This window comes from Staurois parvus, unplaced genomic scaffold (genome assembly GCF_062004578.1).
Source record: "Staurois parvus isolate SC_StPar_1 unplaced genomic scaffold, SC_StPar_1.0 ptg000018l, whole genome shotgun sequence".
NCBI classification, from domain to species: Eukaryota; Metazoa; Chordata; class Amphibia; order Anura; family Ranidae; genus Staurois; species Staurois parvus.
The window spans coordinates 2,502,357-2,524,820 of record NW_028317814.1 but is presented as its reverse complement, the minus strand read 5'-3'; the positions used below and the strand labels follow the sequence as shown (position 1 = coordinate 2,524,820).

Here is a 22,464-nt window from a genome sequence, read left to right as displayed (position 1 = left end):
CTTGTGTCCTCTTAGTACATACACAGGGTATTTACCTAGGAAGGGAAGTGCCCTCTAGCTTTTCCCTGCACACAGGGGTTTCCAGTCAGTGGTAGTAAATGGTTGCTGGGGAAGTTCTACAAGACTAGAGATGACTTGCTTCTAATAATTGTAATGACTTCTCTCTTGTATTGTAGCCCACAATGCAGCTGCAGCCAAGATGAAGATTGTGGAAGAACCCAACAGCTTTGGGTATGTGGAGTTTTATGTGTTGTCACCTTTTACCACCTTCACTGTTTAGAAGTCCGTATATATAGGGTGTGTGTATGTATACAATAACTATAAGTCAGCACACAAAAAATATAATGCCCGTAAAAGTCGTATCACAATCCTTCCCCTGAAGTACCAATATATATCAACCGACTTAAAATACACCCAAAGTCCAAATAAATGTCCCAAATCGTGAAAAACTGAAAAATTGTCCAAATTACATCCAGATTTTGACAAATAGGTACCCGCTCGTACACAGTGAAGATGAATCACAGATGCTTTTCAAATACCTCAAAAAAAGAAAAATCTAGACATAGTGTATTATCTTAGGTCTTAAAGACAGTGCCACACGTGCAGCATGCAAACACTATAGTGCCACAGCACTCGTGTAAACATACTCAATATACACCACTGCAAACCATATAGTAAGAATGCATAATTACCCTAAATTCAATAAAATCAACATGTAATCCAAAATTTTAGGCATGGAATATCCTCAGATTGACATCCTCTTCTCCAGACACTTCCCTTAGACCTCACAAACAAACCAGGGATCAGCGTGTGAATCAAATAACATACAAATTTTATTGTAGCCACTTACATTGTAAACTGATAAAAACAGCTTCCTGGTCCTGACAATGTATATACAGCCATATTGTGGTATCAAACAGCTTCCTGATTATAGGTATATACTGTCACAATATTTCTCAATACTGACACTTCAGCCCTAGAAGGGTGCCAGGAGTGTACTGAGAGTCCCAGGAATACAGACCACCAAGCGCTCCAGAATCCAAGATGGCCGCCGTGGCACTTCCGGGAACGTCACTACGTCACGTTCCCCGGACGCGTTTCGTCACTTCCGGACTTTGTCAACAAGGCTGACAAAGACATAGAGGGTTTGTACAAAAATATTGAAACCCTACATGATTTGCTGGTGTCTTTTGGGTTGCTCGGTCTTTTGCTTCGCTGTGTGATGAGACACCTAGCTAACAGCTGGGAATCCTCACTTTCATCATTCACTGCATGCGCTGCTAGTAATACAGAGACATGTCAGAGCTTACTGAGCTTCAAAGAGGGCAAATAGTTGGCGCCTGCTTAGCTGGTAACTAAAAGTGCCAATTTATTTGCCGTGTCGCAAGGTACAGTATCAAAGGTTATGACGGCATACACAGTTTCCGGGAAAATGACGTCTGAGAAGCCTAACTGCAGTCAAAATGGTCAACTGACCGAAAGGGACAAAAAGGACATTGTGCAGGATTGTGACCCAGAATAAGAAAAGAACTGCTGCAAAAGTGACTGCAGAGCTCGATCTCCGTCTTCCAAAGCCATTGTCCACAAAAGTATGTGGAGGGAACTCCATCAGCAAAACATGCATGGGTGAGCTGTAATTGCCAAACAACTAGTGGCTGATATTAATGCTCAGAAGAGGAGAGAGTGGTACAGCACCTATAAATCGAAGACTGTAATATGGTCTATTGAATCGAACTCCATGCTGCTCCCAACTACCGGACGTGTTTACATGTGGCAAACACCATCCCAAGCTTATGACCTGGACTGTCTTGTGCCAACATTAAAACATGGTGGAGGTGCAATCAGGTTTGGGCAACCATATCTTGGTATTCTGCAAGCACCATCATCACCTTGAAAGGTAGATTCATGGCCAGCGACTATGTACAAAGTTTGGCTGGCCATGTGCATCCCATGGTGCAGACATTGTTTCTCAAATATAGCGCCATTTACCAAGACGATAATAATCTGATTCACACAGCTGGTGTTGTCAAATTGTGGTTTGATGAATATGCAGATGACATCTCACACCTTCCCTGGGCGCGGCAGTTTCTGGACCTCAATATCATAGAGGCACTAAGGTTCATTTTGGAGAACAATTTTCTGGCTCATTTTCTACCTCTGGCATCTCTGCGAGTACTGGAACGATTTTTGCATGAAGAGTGGTATCAGATTCCACTATCCAAGACTTTGTCAATTCCCAGGAAAATTCAGGCCGTCTTGGATGCCAAAGGCAGTCCAACACCATTTTAGATAGTGATTCAATTCTTTTACCTGCTGTTTCCATAATTTTGTCCAGCCACTGTATATATAAAACACAATTTTCCTAAAGGGGAAGTTCTGTTTATCTATCTATCTATCTATCTATCCCTGGACCGGTAAGTCATCAGCTACAATATTTATAGATGCTGAGTTTTTTTTTTCTCTTCTAACCACCCGCCATATAAGGAAATGACGGATGGGCGGTGATTCTCTCGTTCTGGGAGAACGTCATATGACATCCTCCCACCCTAACTGCGCATGTGCGCCCCAGTTGGTGGTGCGCTGTGTCCCTGGGACTCAGCGGAAAGAGCAGATGACGTTGGCTCTGTCATGTGATCAGCTGTGTCCAATCACAGCTGATCTCATGTAAACAAGGAAATACTGGTTATCGGTATTCCTGTCCTCACGCTAACAGCTCGTGAGGAGAGGAGAGCCGGTAAGTGGCATTCATCAGAGGGGACATGTACACTGACCATCAGGGCACTGATGATCAGTTTAGCCTCATCAGTGCCACCTGCCAGTGCCCATCAATGCCACATATCAGTGCCTATCTGAGATGCCTTTCAGTGCCGCCTAACAGTTCCCATCAGTGCCCATCACTGCAGCCTCATTAGCGCACATCAGTGAAGGAGAAAAATTTCACACTGTTGATCATGTGGTAAATGGCTGCTGTGATTGGCATTTTTATCTAGTCATGTGATCAGCTGTGTCCGTAGGACACAGCAATCACTGACAGTGCCGGGTGCGTGCCGCTGATGGGGATGCGTTCAGGGAGGACGTCGTATGACGCCCTCCCAGAACTGGACAACTGCGCTGTAGCCCTCAGAACAGGCAAGTATACATTTTTCCAGTTTTCACTTTCTAGTGTCCTCAGAGCAGGTAGGTGTAATAGTTTAATCTCCTCACCTCTTCTGCCAGCTGTCACGGTGTTGAGCCTAGGACAGCATATAGGCTTGTATCTGCAGTGTGTAACCAGTGTCCCATGTCTGTTGTCTGTGCTTACTGGTCCAGCTGGGGATCTCGTGTGTGGGTGAGCACCTGGTTTCCCACTGTTTCCCTGGCACACTGGCCAGTATCAAATCTGGGGTGCAGATGGGACCGCTTCTGTTTAAATGATCAGAATGTTCTTTACGATTCAACTCTGTTTTCCTTATACAGTGCAAAAAGCCAAAAGGGAAAAGTGTGCTTCAGGTGCTGTGCTGAGTCTCACTGTTCTTTGCTGTGTCTGTGTACGTGACTGGCCAAATACTTCTGTGTTTCCAACCTGTGCTCTCTGAGAGTTAGGCTGGCCATACACTATACAATTTTCTGTCCAATTTATGCCCAATTTCCTTTAGATTTACCTTGAACTATGTAGTGCAAGGATCCATTATCTCCTGCGTTCAAAGACTCAGATCAAATGGGCGTTAGTAACAAGCAGCGTGTTCATCCGCTAGTGATCAGAGGTTGTGCAGCTCTATCATGAAGCTGGGGAAGCTTGATAAAACTGTAGAAGAAGATGAAAGAGCGCACAAACCTTGCACATTACCTCGATAAATAGTGACTAATTTTATTATTAAGGAAATATACTCACAAAGTGATGATATAACAGGCATAAGTAACCGTAATCCACACAGGGTTACAGGTAAATCCAAAAAGGGGGGGGGGGGGTGAAGGCTAACGCGTTTCGAAGGGTGCTCCCTTCATCAGAGCTGGGTTGAGCAGATAGAGACTTCAGTATGGCAGAGTTCTTATGGCAAGGAGACATTCAGCCACTGAGTGTCAGTATTACAGCAGTTCAGCCTGTTTAGTCGAAATGCGTTAGCCTTCATTCCCCCCCCCCCTTTTAGATTTACCTGTAACCCTGTGTGGATTACGGTTACTTATGCCTGTTATATCATCACTTTGTGAGTATATTTCCTTAATAAAATTAGTCACTATTTATCGAGGTAATGCGCAAGGTTTGAGCGCTTTCTTTCATCTTCTATGTAGTGCAAGGGTCTGCCTAATTGGATACAATTGAAAGTGTGATGTAGGTTTGACCTCATATTAAATGGTTTTTGGTAAATCTAAAGCACAATTCTCAAGAGATTTGTATAATGTATGGCCAGCCTTACTGTATTGTTCACACAAAGCGTGTAGGGGACAAACACACATACATGCAAAAATACATTTTTGGACTCTCTTGTGTTTGCTGCTCCTTCTGTCTCCACTATACATAGACCTTTCAAGCTGGTTGACCCCTTATGCCCAAGTGGACCCTTTGCTGCTGGCCCTCGGCCCCCATTTGACCCATATTTTGCATTAGGGAAAAATACCAGCATGACTACTATAACTCATATTCGTCATCTGGAATGGACAGAGGATCCAGGTCAGTGACTTATGTGTTCTAATAAGAATTGTGGGTTAAATAAAGTCTAGAGGCATGGTGACTTGGAGCTAGTAGATGTGAGAGGCGCCTCTCTGATAATGATGGAGGAGTAAAAACGTGGATATAATTATATATCATATTCATTATGCACAATTCACAGGAATGGAAGTCTTATTTTAAAATCAAAACTTTACTAAAGTCATTACAATATAAGTCACACAATATAGAACAATAACTCTTTTTAAATATATCTAAACCTAATTGCTAAAATATGCTTTGACATTAATGTAAGTCAAAAAGTTCCTTTTTTTTAATCTTTCTAAATCTGCAGTTTTGACTAAAACATTACAAGATGATCCTGCATTGAGATCCTTATGCAGACTCCACTGTTATAGGATGACAACTGTCTCTCAGTTGTGCTGCGGTGTTGCCACCCCATCACATGCACCCTTGAGGTATACTGACAAACATTAACAGAGATTGTACTGTTGGAGTGCAGTGTTTAAGATGTTGTACATCAGCATTATGTAGATGAATCGCAGACAGTTATTTCAAATGCAAGCTCCTATTCTTGCATATTCACTGTTCTTTTCTTGTAAGTAAAATCCGTTAATTGGTCACTGTACAGTACATAGATCCGTATGAGTGATTTTGACTTCTAATTGAAAATATTTTCTGTCAGGTTGAACAATCCATTTTTATCGCATACAAACAAGCTACAGCCAAGGATATCTCCTTCACCACTTTCAGGTAATGAGTGTTGAGTAATGAGTGTTGGGGCATTTTTTATTTTTCTTCATATATACAGTGCCTTGAAACAGTATTCATATCCCTTGAAATTTTCCAATTTTTGTCATGTTACAACCAAAAATGTATATGTATTTTATTGGGAGTTTATGTGATGTTTATTACAAATAAATATCTGAAAAGTGTGGCGTGCATTTGTATTCAGCCCACCTGAGTCAATACTTTGTAGAACTACCTTTTTGTTGCAGTTAGAGCTGCAAGTCTTTTTGGGTATGTCTGTACCAGCTTTGCACATCTAGAGAGTGGGCAAAAATGTCTTTCTTTACAAAATAGCTCAAGCTCTGTCAGATTGGATGGAGAGCGTTTGTTAACAGCAATTTTCAAGTCTTGCCACAGATTCTCAATTGGATTTAGGTCTGGACTTTGACTGGGCCATTCTAACACATGAATATGCTTTGATCTAACCCTTTCCATTGTAGCTCTGGCTGTATGTTTAGGGTCATTTCCTGCTGGAAGCGGAATCTCCGCCCCAATGAAGTCTTTTGCAGACTCTTAACAGGTTTTCTTCTAAGATTGCCCTGTATTTGGCTCCATCCATCTTCCCATCAACTCTGAACAGCTTCCCTGTCCCTGCTGAAGAAAGGCATCTCCACAACATAATGCTACCACCACCATGTTTCACGGTGGGAATGGCGTGTTCAGGGTGACGTGCAGTGTTAGTTTTCCGCCACACACAGCGTTTTGTTTTTAGGCCAAAAAGTTCAACTTTGGTCCTATTTGACCGGAGCACCTTCTTCCACATGTTTGCTGTGTCCCCCAAAAGGCTTACTGCAAACGGGGCTTATTATGGCTTTCTTTCAACAGTGGTTTTCTTCTTGTCTCTCTTCCATAAAGGCCAGATTTGTGACGTTCACTACTAATCTTTGTCCTGTGGACAGATTCTCCCACCTGAGCTGTGGATCTCTGCAGCTCCTCCAGAGTTACCATGGGCTTCTTGGCTGCTTCTCTGAATAATGCTCTCCTTGCCTGGCCTGTCAGTTTAGGTGGATGGACAGGTCTTGGTAGGTTTGCAGTTGTGCCATACTCTTTCCATTTTCAGATGATGGATTGAACAGTGCTCTGTGAGCTGTTCAAAGCTTGGAATATTTTTTTATAACCTAACCCTGCTTTAAAGCTCTCCACAACTTTATCCCTGACCTGTCTGATGTGTTCATTGGCGTTCATGAGTCCTTTTTTTTTTTTTTTTTTTTTTTTTCACTAATGTTCTCTAACAAACATCTGAGAGCTTGGCAGAACAGCTGTATTTTATACTGAGATTAAATTACACACAGGTGACTCTATTTTACTAATTAGGTGATTTCTGAAGGCAATTGGTTCCACTAGGTTTTAGTTAGAGGTATCAGACTAAAGGGGGCTGAATAAAAATGCACACCGCACTTTTCAGATATTTTTGTAAAATATTTTGAAAACCTTTTATCATTTTCCTTCCACTTCACAATTATTTGCCACTTTTTGTTGGTCTATCACATAAAATCCCAATAAAATTTACGTTTTTGGTTGTTACATGACAAAATGTGGAAAATTTCAAGGGGTACGAATACTTTTTTCAAGGCACTGTATATATGTTAATCGCTTTATTAAGTCTGCACAGCTCATACACTGTCACCTAGTGGTTCTGAAACCTGACGATGGAACTCATACATGGTGACAAATGACTTGGGGAAGTTAAATAATTGATGCAATTTATGTAGCAAACCCTTCTGGAGCATGACATGTAAATGTATGTACAAATATTTAAATAAAGGCATTACCTCCGTTTTCCATCCCATAATTAATTAATAAATAACACAAAAGGGATCAAAATCATTGTGTCTACTAGCACTCCCTCTGTCAGTATAACACCATCCATGTGACTGATTAAAATACAACAGATAAAATGTGTCAGTCACTTAGATAATTTATTGCACGCATGAGCAGCATGAACATGGGTTGAGCATTACAGTAAACAATTAAAAACTACCCAAGTACTTCATCTTGATAGCACAAAAACACTCAGGTAAACTGTTTTAAGGGTTTAATTTACATTTCTAAAGGTGCTATTTACATGACATTTTCCCCACCTATAGGTAACAACCTATGCAATCCATACAGAAACAAGTAAGTTAAGAAATTGGGCTATGTGTAATAAAATGGAATGACACAGGGAAAAGTATTTGAACACGCTAACTGAAATGTATTTAATACTTTGTACAAAATCTTTTGGCAATGACAACTTCAAGACACATCCTGGATGGAGAAACTAGTTGCATTTATTGCTTAGGTGCGATTGTGGCCCATTCTTCCACAGTCCTCAAATCCTGAGGGATCCGTGGGCCTCATCTATGAACTTTGATCTTTAGTTCTTTCCATAGATTTTTCTATTGGATTCAAGTCGGTTGATTTGGCTGGGCTATTCTAGCAGATTTTTTCTTTCTTTTAAACCAATTGAGAGTTTCCTTGGCTTTGTTTGGGATCATTGTCTTGCTGAAATGTTCACCCTTATTTCATCTTCATCATCCTGGCAGATGGCAGCAGAGCTTTATCAAGAATGTCTTGGTACATTTTTACATTCATCCGTCCTTCAATGCAATGAAGTTTGCCAGTACCATATGCTGAAAAACAGCCCCACATCATGATGTTCCCACCTCCAAACTTCACTGTTGGTATGGTGGTTTTGGGGTGATGTGCAGTGCCATTTGACCTCCAAACATGGTGTGTATTATGGCATCCAAAAAGTTCCAATTTGGTCTCATCTGACCAGACTATATTCTCCCAGTATTTCACAGGCTTGTCTAAATGTTGTGCAGCAAACGTTAAATGAGCTTCAACATGCTTTTTTCTTCAGCAATGGAGTCTTGCGTGGTCAGCATGCATATAGGCCATGGAGGTTGAGTGCATTACTTATTCTTTTCTTTGAAACAGTTGTAACTGCTAATTATGGCCCCAACAGTGCTCACTGGAACATTCAGAAGTTTACAAATCCTTCTGTAACTAGTGCTATCAGCATGTTTTACAATAATGAGGTTGAGAAGGTCTTGAGAGAGCTCTTTGTTTGATTGACAACTTGGTAATGAGACACCTTTTTGTTTAAAGGCCACCAGTTGAGACTGAACTAGCTGCTATTAATTTGCACTGACAAAGGGCAGGATTGCTTTCTAATTACTGATAGATTTCAGCTGGTGTCTTGGCTTTCCATTCCTTTTTTGCACCTCTTTCTTCATGTGTTCAATAATTGAACTTATTTGTTTTGGTTTCTTTGTGTGTATGGATTGCATGGGTTGTTACCCACATGGTGAAAATTTAATGTCAATAGCACCTTTTAGAAATATATATTTACCTAGCAAAATGGTGACGTGTTCAACACCTATTTTACCCACTGTATAGGAATAAATTGGGAGCAGGCTTACCTTGGAGGTACTCCTATCCATCTTGAGAGGATCGTAGAGGCTGCCATTAATGGCCTTTCCTTTGGGAATGCTGGTTCTCTTGCTGTAATATTAATCCTTTGGTTTCAAGGCTGTCTGAGTAGCTGACCCAGAACAGGAGGTCCAACATTTTTCTGACATACCTGTACAGCATGCTGTTCTGAGTGTGCAATTTCAAGAATGTTTAAGTCACAACCAGGCAAATAATATCAGGAGGATCACAGCAATGGTAGCCTTCATACGTTTCTCATGATAGGTAAAGTTAAAAGATACAGAAGTCCAGACTTGCTGATGGTTGTTTTCCGCCAATCCCCTTCCACAGTGTTTGCACCAAATCCAGCAATACATTGCACTCACCAATTTTATATTGTTTTCAGACACACACACCCCTCCACACCACAAAGATAGGTACACACATGTAGGCTGGGTAGCTGTTTTCCTCTGAAAAAGCCATGGATGTTGAGTTGCTGTTTTTCATCTCTACAGGTCCATCACACCTCTTCAGATTGGCTGGGAAGTGTTTTAGTCTCGTGGAATCCACGTAAGTTGATGCAAAACCTGTGACTCCCAGTAGAGGCAGTATAAGTATACAGATTTATTCACAAACATACAGTACCATATCACAAGGCAAGAATAGCAACATAGCAAGGACTTTTTTGTAAATTATAATGGCAGGGCTGTTTTTATTTATAAAAAAAAAAACAAAAAAAAAAACTTTCACTTTCTGGTGCTAGAAGGTTGCTAATACACAGATTAACATTAACCTAATCATGTGTTGTCTATACCCACCTCCAATATTGCCTAACTGTGCATGCACACACTGTGTATAAATAAAAAAAAGATCACAATCCTGCTTTTTCTTTCCCTCCTCCATATTGTCCTAATATGTAATCTGGCAATAAAGCATTATATTTGCCGGACAACTGTTCAAAGCAGAGCTCCAGGAATGTTACAAAAACAACCTATGCAGTGCCCCCACTTCCCCCTTGCGCAGGGTAAATGCCTGTTTAGGGGTGCACACTGGCTCCAGCAAGTAGGCACCCTCGACCTGTGCGGTCTTTTCCCTGAAGCACCCTCTCTAAGGTGCTTCAGGCTGCCATCACATGGTCTCCTTCATCACGTATATTATAGGGTTAATAGCCCTGCGTTGCACTTGAAGATCCTGAGGACTCGCCTGGAGACCCCGAGCTTTGGGAAGAGGTGGAGAGCACTGAAGCAGGGGGTCAGGTACGTAAATAATGCTTGTTTGGGGGAAAGGGCGGGGGACTTGCAAGGGTTATTTTTGTCACTTTTTTGTTTTTTTAAGTTCAGAGTCTTTAGCCCGTTGATTAGCTATACCTGGGTGATATAACTCTCGTTCATTCACACTGGGGTTACTTCAGAATTGTGCCAACACCGAATGCTGAGCTGTGCTTTAAATTCACCTGGTCACATGGCTGCCAATATAATCCAGTTTATTTTGCCAGACCATGTAATAGAACAGATATATGGGATTGTATAACAAGTTTGCTTTAATGTAGAAGTATAGGCAAAACCTTTTTTTTTTTTTGGATAGAGCAAGGGAGGATGATTATTATTATTATATTTTTTTTTTTGCCATCTGTGCCCCATTGGGGAGATTTCTCTTCCTGTCCCATAGCCAAACAGGAAGTGAGAGGAAATCCCTGCAAATTAACCACTCCTCCTGAGGATTTACCCCCCCCTTCCTGACCAGGCCATTTTTTTGTGTTACGGGGCTGCGTTATTTTAACTGACAATTGCGTGGCCTTTCAACGCTGCACCCAAATGAAATTTACGTCCATTTTTTCCCACTAAAAGAGCTTTCTTTCGGTGGTATTTGATTGCGTGTGCGTTTTTTTTGTTTTTGGTTTTTTTTGCGCTATAAAAAACGACAATTTTGAGCAAAAAAACTATTTTTGACTTTTTGCTATTAAACATGTTCAGTAAAAAAAACAAATTTCGCCATAAATTTAGGCCAAAATGTATTGTGCTACATGTCTTTGCTAAAAAAAAAAAAAAAAATCACAATACGTGTAAATTAATTGGTTTACGTGAAAGTTATAGCGTTTACAAATGGCGGTATATATATTTTTTTATTTTCACTAGTAATGGCGGCGATCAGTGACTTATAGTAGGACTGCGGTGGGCATTCTGACACTGGGGGGGAACTGACTTTGTGTCACTGACATCCCCAGTGACACCAATACAGTGATCATTAATAAAAAATGATGAAAAGTACTGACACTGTACTAATGACACTGGGCAAGAAGGGGTTAACATGAGGCTTGATCAAAGGGTTAACTGTGTGCTGGGAGTGTTTTACTAGGGGGCTGTGTCATGTGCTTCACTGTAAGCACACTGCTTTGATGGCTGTGCCCAAGTTAACAGGGAGAACTGTTAGTAAACAAAACGGTTCTCCTCCCCGTCTGAGATCCTCAGAAATCACGGGGTGCTAGCGAGTAATCACCGGCTGGGACTCGGTGATTGACAGCCGCGGCTGTGAATGGCAGGACATGCGCATGGCTCACGCGCCCCCTACCCGGAAATGCAAACTCATGTGTATGTATATATGTGATTTTGCGCACCCGTGCCACCCTGTAGCAGTATTTCTGCTATAGGGCGGACGGGAAGCGGTTAAGGGAATCCCTTGGGTCCCCCATGTCACCAGAACTATTGTTCCTATCTGAAGATTTCGCCTCTACAGGTGAAACTCAAAAAATTAGAATATCATGCAAAAGCAAGATAGTTCAAGCCGTGATTTGTCATAATTGTGATGATTATGGCTTACAGCTCATGAAAACCCCAAATCCACAATCTCAGAAAATTTGAATATTACATGCAATCAATAAAACAAGGATTGTACATAGAACAACATCAGACACCTGAAAAGTATAAGCATGCATATGTACTCCGTACTTGGTTTGGGCCCCTTTTGCAGCAATTACTGCCTCAGTGCGGCGTGGCATGGAAGCTATCAGCCTGTGGCACTGCTGAGGTGTTATGGAAGACCAGGATGCTTCAATAGCTGCCTTCAACTCTTCTGCATTGTTCGGTCTCATGTCTCTCATCTTTCTCTTGGCAATGCCCCATAGATTCTCTATGGGGTTCAGGTGAGGCGACTTTGCTGGCCAATCAAGCACAGTAATCCCACGGTCATTGAACCAGGTTTTGGTGCTTTTGGCAGTGTGGGCAGGTGCCAAGTCCTGCTGGAAAATGAAGTCAGCATCTCCATAAAGCTCATCTGTGGAAGGAAGCATGAAGTGTTCCAAAATCTCCTGGTAGACGGCTGCGTTGACCCTGGACTTAATGAAGCACAGTGGACCAACACCAGCAGATGACATGGCTCCCCAAATCAACACAGACTGTGGAAACTTCACACTGGACTTCAAGCATCTTGCAGTGTGTGCCTCTCCATTCCTCCTCCATACTCTGGGTCCTTGGTTTCCAAATGAGATGCAAAAGTTGCTCTCATCAGAAAAGAGGACTTTGGACCACTGAGCAACAGACCAGGTCTGTTTTTCTTTAGCCCAGGTAAGACGCTTCTGACTTTGTTGTTCAGGAGCGGCTTGACAAGAGGAAGCCCATGTCCAGGATCTGTCTGTGTGTGGTGGCTCTTGATGCACTGACTCCAACCTCAGTCCACTCCTTGTGAAAGTCCCCAACACTTTTGAATGGCCTTTTCCTGACAATCCTCTCCAGGCTGCAGTCATCCCTGCTGCTTGTGCACCTTTTTCTTCCACACTTTTCCCTTCCACATAACTTTTTCTATTAATGTGCTTTGATACAGCACTTTGGGAACATCCAACTTCTTTTGCAATTACCTTTTTAGGCTTTACCTCCTTATGGAGGGTGTCAATGATGGTTTTCTGCACAACTGTCAGGTCAGCAGTCTTTCCCATGATTGTGATTCCTACTGAACCAGACTGAGAGACCATTTCAAGGCTCAGGAACCCTTTGCAGGTGTTATGGCTTAATTAGCTGATTAGAGTGGGACACTTTGAGCTGAAAATATTGCACCTTTTAACAATATTCTAATTTTCTGAGATTGTGGATTTGGGGTTTTCATGAGCTGTAAGCCATAATCATCACAATGATGACAAATCACGGCTTGAACTATCTTGCTTTGCATGTAATGAGTCTATCTCATATATTAGTTTCACCTTTTAAGTTGCATTACTGAAATAAATGAACTTTTGCACGATATTCTAATTTTTTGAGTTTCACCTGTATTACTTTTCTGGGGACAACCCAAAATTTGGGCTTTACTTTCACTTTTAGTGATAATTGTCAACAGCACAAATGGAGAGGGTGAATCTCCCTAATGGGGGCACAGGCAGCAATACAAACTGACAGGTGTTCTAATCTCTCTCCACTCTATCCAAAACTTAAAAAGAAAAGGTTTTGCCTTTAGTTATACTTTAATAGTACAGAAAGTTGGGTTCACCTTTCATTTACTGACAAATCGTTATCCGGATTTATCAAGCATATTTGCCTTCACTAATCACTGACTTATTATTATTATACAGGATTTATATAGCGCCAACAGTTTGCGCAGCGCTTTACAATATAAGGGAGACAGTACAATTACAATACATTTCAGTACAGAAGGAATATGAGGGCCCTGCTCGTGGAGCTTACAATTTAAAGGAATTTTCACCTCAAACAATTCCCAACAACTAGGTCTGTTCTTGTTTTTATTTTAAAATCTCATTTCTGTTTGAGAATCACACATGCATTATACTGGCAGAGGCACTCTAAGATTTCAGAAAATTTGGTCTTGTTGGATTGAAAAGCTAGACACTTCACTGAGATTAGCTCCCACCCTGCCTTGCTACCCAATTTTATTTTATTGCCAGTGGATGCTGATAGAGGAGCCCGATTTGGGAGGCTCATTGACAGGCAAAACCTAATTTCATTCCCAATCTTGTGTATTGCTGGTATTTGGCGTGTAGGTTACAATATATAAATATTTGATTCTACATTTAGGATGCTATGTCTGGTGAATAACCAATTCAGCTACTATTTGATTATGTGAGGGTACCGTTCATAACATTATAACAGTTTCCTTTTTCCTGATTAAGTCACAGCTTATGTATTACTTCCAAATGTTCACATCATGTGGCCTGCACCTTGTTACATAGTCAGACTGAAAAAAGAAAAGCCCATCTAGTTCAACTTTTCTCAACCTTTTTACCAAAGAGGATGCCTTGAAATAATTTTCATATCTCCTGGAACCCCTGCTAAAAAACAATTAATGGGGGTGGGGGCTGATCTACTTTAACCAATGTATAGGCTGTTATTCTATTTCTGCTGTAGACATGTTTGAGCCACTACAACTTTGTATGTCTCTGGCTATATGTGTCAGCAAAAAAGCATATAATTTAAAAGAAACAGCAAAGTTTTCATAAAACTTGGTGTATGTAAAAAGCAATATTAAGCTGGTTTCACATTGATCCTAGCAAAAACGCATATGCATTTTAGCCACAATTTTAATGTTTTTTTTTTACAGGAAATGTGACACAAATGCACCGCAGTTTTTGCCATATTTTCCATTTATTTCAAAGGGGAGGTGTGGTTTTGGTGCGGGGTTTTGTTTTTTTTTCTGCACCAAAAATGCAGCAAGCAGGATTTTAAAAAGCACACCTAACACGCAATGGAGCATTGTGAAGAGTAGGAATACATGGTCACATGTTTTTTTCTTTGGCTTTAGAGTATAAAATTACATAGTGATATGTGTAAATGAAAACTGAAAATAAAAAGGAATGAAGTGATAAAGTCCAAAGTGTATCAACCCTGCAGTGATGATCCAAGAATCCAGTCCAAGAAAATCAACATAAGGGTCTTGGTATCATATAAAGTAACAATTCATGATCCACGAAATCTCTCGGTGATCCACCACCATGCACACTTACCAGAGCAAGTAGACTCTCTCACAATAAGTAACAAGCTTGTGTGATTCCAAAGCCACCTTTCAGTAGGCTGGACCCATCTCAATAGGTTTCTACTTATCTCCGCTCACAGGATCAAACGCTCCAACGTAGTTTTCAGAAAAGGGTTTATGGCGGTCATATGTCAGCATCCCATTCGATTAACATATGCAGGGAACATCAAACATAGCCACATAGTGTAAAATATCCAGAAAAAATTATTATGAAAGTAATATACACTAACAAAATCAGAAGAATGACAGTGCTTATCAGAAAGATCCATCCTGGGGATCACATAGGCCACATCCTAGGTCCGAATACGCAATGATGTCACGAGCACAGGCTCTACCCAATGCATTTCTTCATATCTAACATATCATATCTGTCCAGGGCTTAGGAGAATGCCCAGTCATCGTGTCTTATATAGGATTTCAGCCAATGAGAACTTTCATCAAGCAAAAGCCTCACTATAAATTGCAGTGTGCAAGACCTTTAGAAAATCCATAATTCTGAGTTATTTGACCATTTTTATTTCCTGTGACAAATAGAGATGATGAATCTCCTGTGGAGACACAGGCAACCATACAAATTAACAGGACTCTTCCTTGCCCTGTCCAAAATTAAACTGTTTTCTGACTTTAGACACATATAGTGTACAGGTATTTCCCTTTTTAATTTATTTTTCTTCTTGATGACAGATACAAATATGAGTTGTGCCCGTTTCACAATATAACCCAGCATGAGCAGACCTATCGTTGGAACGCATACAGTGGTATTTTAGGGTAAGTGCTGATTTAAAAAGAGATTTCTTAATTCTATCTGCCTTGTTCAAAAAGAGTATTTCATGCTTAATTACTAATCCTTAAATGTGGAAACCCTTAGCAACTAGATATAATTAATTCTTTAGTGGTCTGTTTTTAAAATATGTAAATTCTGATTAGCTTTATTTTTAAGAATTTACACTTAATAGTAAAGAAATCTTAACAGAATAAGGTCACATATGTCTGTCACTTTTGAAACCACTAGCTTCTTTTTGTGTTCTGTTTTAGGATATGGCAAGAATGGGAAATTGAGAACAATACATTTACTGGCATGTGGATGAGGGAAGGGGATGCTTGTGGAACCAAAAATCGTCAGACAAAGGTTTGGCAGGATTCAGTGTGGTCCAGCTATAGGATATGCATACTAGACTGTGTGTTGTGCTTAAAGGCTCAAAATGTAGTGGTTAACGTAACAATGGACCACAATCGACTTTCTTAACCAGCCCTGCAAAATGCTTGAAACATGAACTTTTATCAGCAGATGTGTATTTTCCCATCTGATCCCAAGGAGCTGATGCATGCTGGCTGTATTTTACCACAGTGGTACTGTTTGGGCAGCACCAAGCCTCAAAATGTAAAAACTGTGTCTAGAACAGCATGATGTCTAAATACAGCCCTACATCTGTGAGCTTGCAGCATCAATTTGCCTTTATAGCAAACGTTTCAATACAAGTTCTTGGGGCGTTTACAAACATACATTTTAAGGTCAGGTTTTACATGTCTGATCATAAACATTGTGGGGTATGAACAGGCACATGCCATGAATACCAACCAAAATGACATTCCTCCTAGGATGTAAATGCAATATGTCATTGTATAGACCTTGTAATGGACCCAGACATAGAGGAATAAAAGGGCAAACCTAAGAGGGGGGAAAAGGATAGAGAGCAAAAAGGTACGCAACAAGGGAATAGGAGGTGCAGGGCAGAGAGGGATGAAAGGGAATTGAAGGAGCAGGAAGGATTAAGGGTACCCATATCCTTAGGAGTCCCATATGAAGCATCACATGAAATCAGAGCTTTAGTAGACCTTGCTCAAAGGTAGGTGGACGAATTCCTAACCCAAATGGCCCAAATGTTGGCAAAGTTAATCATTCTATCCAGCAGCTTTGCCATTGTTTTCCCATAGATCAAGGTCTTAGACACGACTCTGAACTTTGTGGAATTTTAGGGTCAGAAATTTGTGAGGATTTAGCGATGATTTGTTTGTTCATGATGAAAATGAACTTTAAAGGATAAGTTCACCTTTGGGAGCATGTTCCATTTTCAGGTCTCTCCTCCTTTCCTCTAACAGTGGGCTGGGGACCTTCTCCCTGTACCTGCTGTCACAATTTGAAGAGCACAGCTGTGCGGGGCTCCGCCCACACAGCTACCTCCTTCATTCTTTCTGTGAATGAATGCCTACAATCAGTCAGCCGCAATGAACTACGAGGGCACTGGTTAGCGCTCTTTCGTAATTAATTGAGCTTCTTGGGCTTGAGTAACTGTCTGCCCATATTGGAAGTACAGGCAGACAGCTACAATGACAGTCTGCAGGAGCCTGACCATGTACTCACGATCAGCAATGCTTTACAGGTTCCTAAGAAAACAAATAGTAAATGCACATATTTATTTATTTTTAAGGATACATTTGCCTTTTGCACAAAAATAATAAATGTACTTTTTTTTTTTTCGCAGGTAAAAAATGTGCATTTATTATTATTGGCTGCAGGAGCCGGTAAAGCATTGCACCAGAGGTCAGCAGATCTGTCCGTATATCTGCTTGAACATAAGGGATGAACAGGATGACAGGAAGAATCAAGGAAATACCACGGCACTCCAGAGTGCCGTGGTAGTTCATTGAGAACTACAAGCTAACATCCGCTAAGGCTGTCGGGACTTGTAGTTCCTTCATTCACAGAACACTGTGAATGAATGATGCAGCCATGTGGGGGGAGCCCCGCACAACCGCGTTGTTTGTTTTTAAATACTTGCAGCTAGTATGGGGAACTTCTCCCTGTACTTCTGTCACAAGGAGGGGGGGAATCGGCAGTGGCTGCAGCATTGAGAACATGTTACATGTTCCACTCTAAAAATGGGTGGAACATGTTCCCAAAGGTGAACTTCTCTTTTAACCTAGAAAAATTTTGCAGTGGTTTTGTTTTTTTTGTTGTTTTTTTTGTTTTGTTTTTTTAAAGGCGAACCTATCTTTTTAAAAGTTTTGAACTGGTTCTTGATGGCATCTTTTTTGGTTTTTGTTTTTTTTGTTGAGTAGTGCTATATTGGGGTTTAAGGGAATAGAAACAATGAAACCTTTTCAATTGTATATTTAGGAGACCGAGAATAAAGCAAATAAGAAGAGATACACACACTTTCAAGACATCTACTGGAAATAAATATGAGAATTCTGCACACTTTATGGATTCTTTATTGTTGCATTTCCTGGGAAGTAATCTATATACAGTACTGTGCAAAATTTTAGGAAGGTGTAAAAATAAATGCTGTGAATTAGGTTTTCAGAAATAGAAGAGTTAATAGTTTTATTTTTATCAATAAACAAAATGAGTAAAAAAAAAAAAAAAATCTATATTTTTAGTGTGACCACCTATTGCCTTCAAACTGCATCAGTTCTTCTAGGTACACTTGGTTTTTGAAGGAACTCGGCACGTAGGTTGTTCCATACATCTTGGAGAACTAATCGCAGATCTTCTGAGGGTGTAGACTGCCTCAAATCCTTCTGTCTCTTCATGTAATCCCAGATAGATTCAATGATGTTGAGATCAGGGCTCTGATGTTTTTCGACATTGTCAGCCTCTTTAAATATATCTTTTGGGTGAAACTTCAATTACAGTAAATCTGACATTTAATTATACATGCCTTATTTTAAATTCATTATGCAGGTTCTGTTAGTTTGTGGATCAAGCCACAAGTTGGCAGCAGTGTCAGAGCCAAGTACCTGTGTCTACTCCATGACCTTTAAAACTCCTCTAGTTTGTCACCCACATTCACTATTAGGTAAGTTGGAATACTTGTTTTTACTGACTGGGGCTTCTTATTGTGAGAGTCACTGATGGGCACTCTTTTGGTCATAGTGTATCCGACACTGAATACAGAGCTGCGCCGGAGGTGGGATGAAATCGAGCAGTCTTTATTTGATGAGCTGATCACTGAACAGGTACAATCACAAAAGTATATGACATGTCATTCATATTGAAAACTATTTGTTATTCTGTGTTTTTTTTTTTTTTTTAAGATAGATATTTTCTTGTGTTAAAACAACATATATGTAATTTATTGTATGCATATAAAGCTAGCTATTTAACCCAATTGCCTGATCAGTGTGTGATTTGCAGCCTCAAGGAAAAAATAGGGACACAAGCAGGCAAAAGCAACTACAGCATGACCAGAGCAGCTTCTGTTTTCAGAGCCCCTAGGCTGCTCTGGGGATCCATTATCTGCACATAAGTAAGTCCCCAAAGATGCTTGAAGACCCTGCCAGAGGTTATTTTGCTTTAAATCCAAAACTGGCAGATATAATAAAAATCAATCTTGCTATCTTTTGATTAAAACATAATTACGAGTATTTACACAGTAAAAAAGCATAAGTACCCGAATCGGCCTCATGTACAGCTGCACTCAGATGGGAAACAGGGGGTCAGCACTCTGAGCCAGTCAGTGCTTTACTGCATACATAAACTAGGTTTACAGGAAATGGAAGCACAAGGATGGCTTCATAATTTGTGCTGCTGCTGCTTCATTGTGCAGTCACAGGATGGGGTAGGTTCTGGAACAGGCTGTACCCACATGGAAGAAAAATATATTTTAAAAATATTCTTCCCAAATATATTGCCATATATTTGAAATGCTACAATCTTGGCCATATTCTATCTATCTATCTATCTATATATATATATATATATATATATATATATATATCTCTATCCATTCAGTCCTATCTGACCCTTGGCGATTGCATGGACCGTCACTCGTAAGCGACTTTTTCCATGAATTCTCTTAGCAATTATTTTACAGGGTAGGTTGCCAGGTCTTTCCCCAATCCCTACCATGCAGGAGATCCCGCATGGCTAGGGATGAAACTGGGACAATTTAGACAGGAGCCAAGGAACCTGCCAGCATGTCTTTGAACTGCATGTTGAAATGCGTTTTTATTACAAAATATATGAAAAATATATTTTTAAAAATACATTTCAAATGTACTGTATGTCTTTAAAAATACAAATCTACATTTTTGGAATGCATTTACAAATATAAAAAAGTAATTAACATATATTTTTACATATATGTAAAAAAATAAAAAATCATAAGAATATATTTTAAGAAAAAATATTTAAAAAAAAATATTTTTAAATATATTCTTCAGATTTTGTTTAACATATAAAAAAGTCATTTTAATATATTTGTAAATGCATTCCAAAAATGTAGATTTGTATTTTTAAAGACATACAGTACATTTGAAATGTATTTTTAAAAATGTGTGTGTGATATGGCCAAGATTGTAGCATTTCAAATATATTTTTCTTCCATATGGATAATGCCTTAGTTCATCTTTCAGATGTTTCATGCTACTTCAATATTTAGGGTGTAAATGCTCACATTCTCCAACCCTCAAATGTGTCCCCCCTGCGCCATTTATTTGTGTAGTGGAATTCTTCTTCCTGTTTTAGTTTTGAATTTGGCCTACTAAGTCATCCATTCACAGGATCTGTGATTGGAAAGACTACTAGACCACCTGTCACTGCATTAGAGGGACTTGTAGATTTCAATGGAGCACAAAGTGCAAAGATGTCACTGCACTTGTACGTCATTGTTCAACTCCTCCAGCCCCATAACGGTAGGTCAGTACTTCGGTACTGATCAGGCGCTGCGGGAAGAATCTCCAGAAGCCTCTGCATTGCATTTGTGATACATTGATTACAGTTGCAATGCTCTTCAGGCTTCAATACAAAAATGTCTTAAGTTCATATTTTTTATGACTGTGGTTGCATTTATAATATTTTTTTCAGAAGGTGGACTATGTCTTAAATGCAGTGTAGTCTGAAGGTAGGTTTTGGATCTGACTGTGTTGTGCTAAAGGTTTGTCTGGTTCATAAGACGTAAAGAACATGACTGTCGGGTAGAACAGTTCCCAATAAACTGTATGTGTATTTTGCCAGAATTCAGGTTTAAAGAAAATCTGTAGTGATCTAACATAAAGCTTACTAAAGGCACACTTTTTATCAGCACTGGGAAACTCCACTGCATGAAACACCCAGGAAAAGAATTGACATACTAATTGAGATTGAGATTGTCATTTAACTGTTTGTTGTCACTGAGACAAGAAGAGAGCAGACACTCTCCAATAGGGACACAGACGGCAATAAAACACTTGTTAGCAGAATGGAGTCGAATAGAGCTTCTAACCGTTTGCCTTTGTTCTCCTATTGGCACGCTTTCCTGGCTTAGTGTAAGTGCTGCACTTTTAGTAAATTGACGTTAAATATTATGTGTTTGTCTGATCTGGTTTAGGTTCTGTTGTCTGAGGTACATGCTAAATCTGTTCATGTTTTGTTTATTATTTGTGCTCAGGGTTACAGGAAACTGCTCCGAGAAATATTTCAAGAAGCTAATTACTTAAAGTCCACAGGACGCAAAAGTGAAGAAAAAGAAAACCAGACAGAGCCTAAGGTGTTTGAGACTCTGGAGCAATGTAGTGTGGTATGTCTAGAATCAGATCACTAATGAGCATCCTAATTTCCTGGCTGTCATGGTGATTTCTTGTGGTCGGTACTGTCTGGATCACTGCCCTGGAACAGTGATTCAAATAAAACTTTCAGTACCGCTCTAAGCTAAGACAGAGATCTCCCTGCCGGTTGCAGTGAAATGCACCAGAGGTGTAAGAGCATTATCGAAGAAGAAAAGGCACCGCTCACCAACCCAGTACATTAGTATGTGGATGAATGTGGCATCCGCCAGCACTGCTCCAGCCATGCCCCCTGACACAGTTCACCCCGTCTATCAGGGGCTTGGTCTGGCCAAGCCCCCCGATGGGTGGGGCAAAACACGTCAAGGGGTATGGCTGGAGCAGCACAGGCTGAGGCCACATTCATCCACATACTAATGTACTGGGTTGGTAAGCGTGGTCTTGTTGTCTTTTTGATACTGCCCTGGAACAGACACACAGTGGTAGCTGTGACCTCACTAACTGCATCGCTTTTTTCCAGGTCAGTGATTCAGAAAGCATTGATACCAAAAGATCAGCATGATATCGAAGTTCCTAGTATTTACAGTGACGGGCATCTTTTTTTTTTTTTTTTTTTTTTTAATCACCACCGAAATCCGTTAATGTTCAAGCCGTCTAAGTATTATATTTATTGAAAAAGAGCTAGCTTATTTCCTGAGCAACAGGGCTAAGTGCCTTTTGATTGGCCCAGCACTGTCACATTGGGCCCAGGAAGCAGTCCATGGTCCTTAAGCTCTGACCTGGCTGGTGAATGGACCAGCGGGGTAGCAAGTATAGGTGCTGCTGGGGGAGGGTGAACTAATTGAACCTTCTATGAGCAAACACAAGGTCACTTTTCGTGCTTGCAGTTTTTGACTAGCACAAAGACACAGTCCCCATGGCTGTATTATTATTTGTAGCTGTAAACCTCTTGTTAAAATGAGCTCCCTGTATGGAATTAGTTGCTTACTCATAAAGATTTCCATTAAAAGCTTTGACAGCAATGCTTTATACACTATTCCAGAATACAGCAAAAAACTGGCCATGCTCCTCTGTAGCTGGCTAACGTTGTACCAATAAAATGCATTATTAGCAGTAACATTTTTGGGTTTCATGCGGCTCCTTATGCATAATCCTCCAAATGCCACAATAATTCTGGC

The 22,464-nt window shown here is 40.3% G+C and overlaps 2 protein-coding genes across 3 annotated transcripts in view; one reads left to right on the top strand and one right to left on the bottom strand.

The window, feature by feature from the left end:
* The window catches only part of TSR3 (TSR3 ribosome maturation factor), a 35,921-nt gene extending 26,592 nt beyond the window's left edge, over positions 1-9,329 (bottom strand). The window contains exon 1 of one of the 2 annotated variants that reach the window (XM_089682117.1): positions 8,842-9,329. The gene's annotated coding sequence lies outside the window, so the exon portion shown is untranslated. The remainder of the gene's footprint in view (positions 1-8,841) is intronic. The other variant, XM_089682126.1, reaches the window with a different exon arrangement.
* GNPTG (N-acetylglucosamine-1-phosphate transferase subunit gamma) overlaps positions 1-22,464 on the top strand; it is a 29,490-nt gene that overhangs the window by 208 nt on the left and 6,818 nt on the right. Inside the window, exons 2-9 of the mRNA XM_089682139.1 lie at positions 177-231; positions 5,331-5,398; positions 9,346-9,400; positions 15,485-15,568; positions 15,836-15,929; positions 18,486-18,600; positions 18,678-18,760; positions 21,172-21,300. Coding sequence (XP_089538265.1) covers positions 177-231; positions 5,331-5,398; positions 9,346-9,400; positions 15,485-15,568; positions 15,836-15,929; positions 18,486-18,600; positions 18,678-18,760; positions 21,172-21,300 — 683 coding nt within the window. The remainder of the gene's footprint in view (positions 1-176; positions 232-5,330; positions 5,399-9,345; positions 9,401-15,484; positions 15,569-15,835; positions 15,930-18,485; positions 18,601-18,677; positions 18,761-21,171; positions 21,301-22,464) is intronic.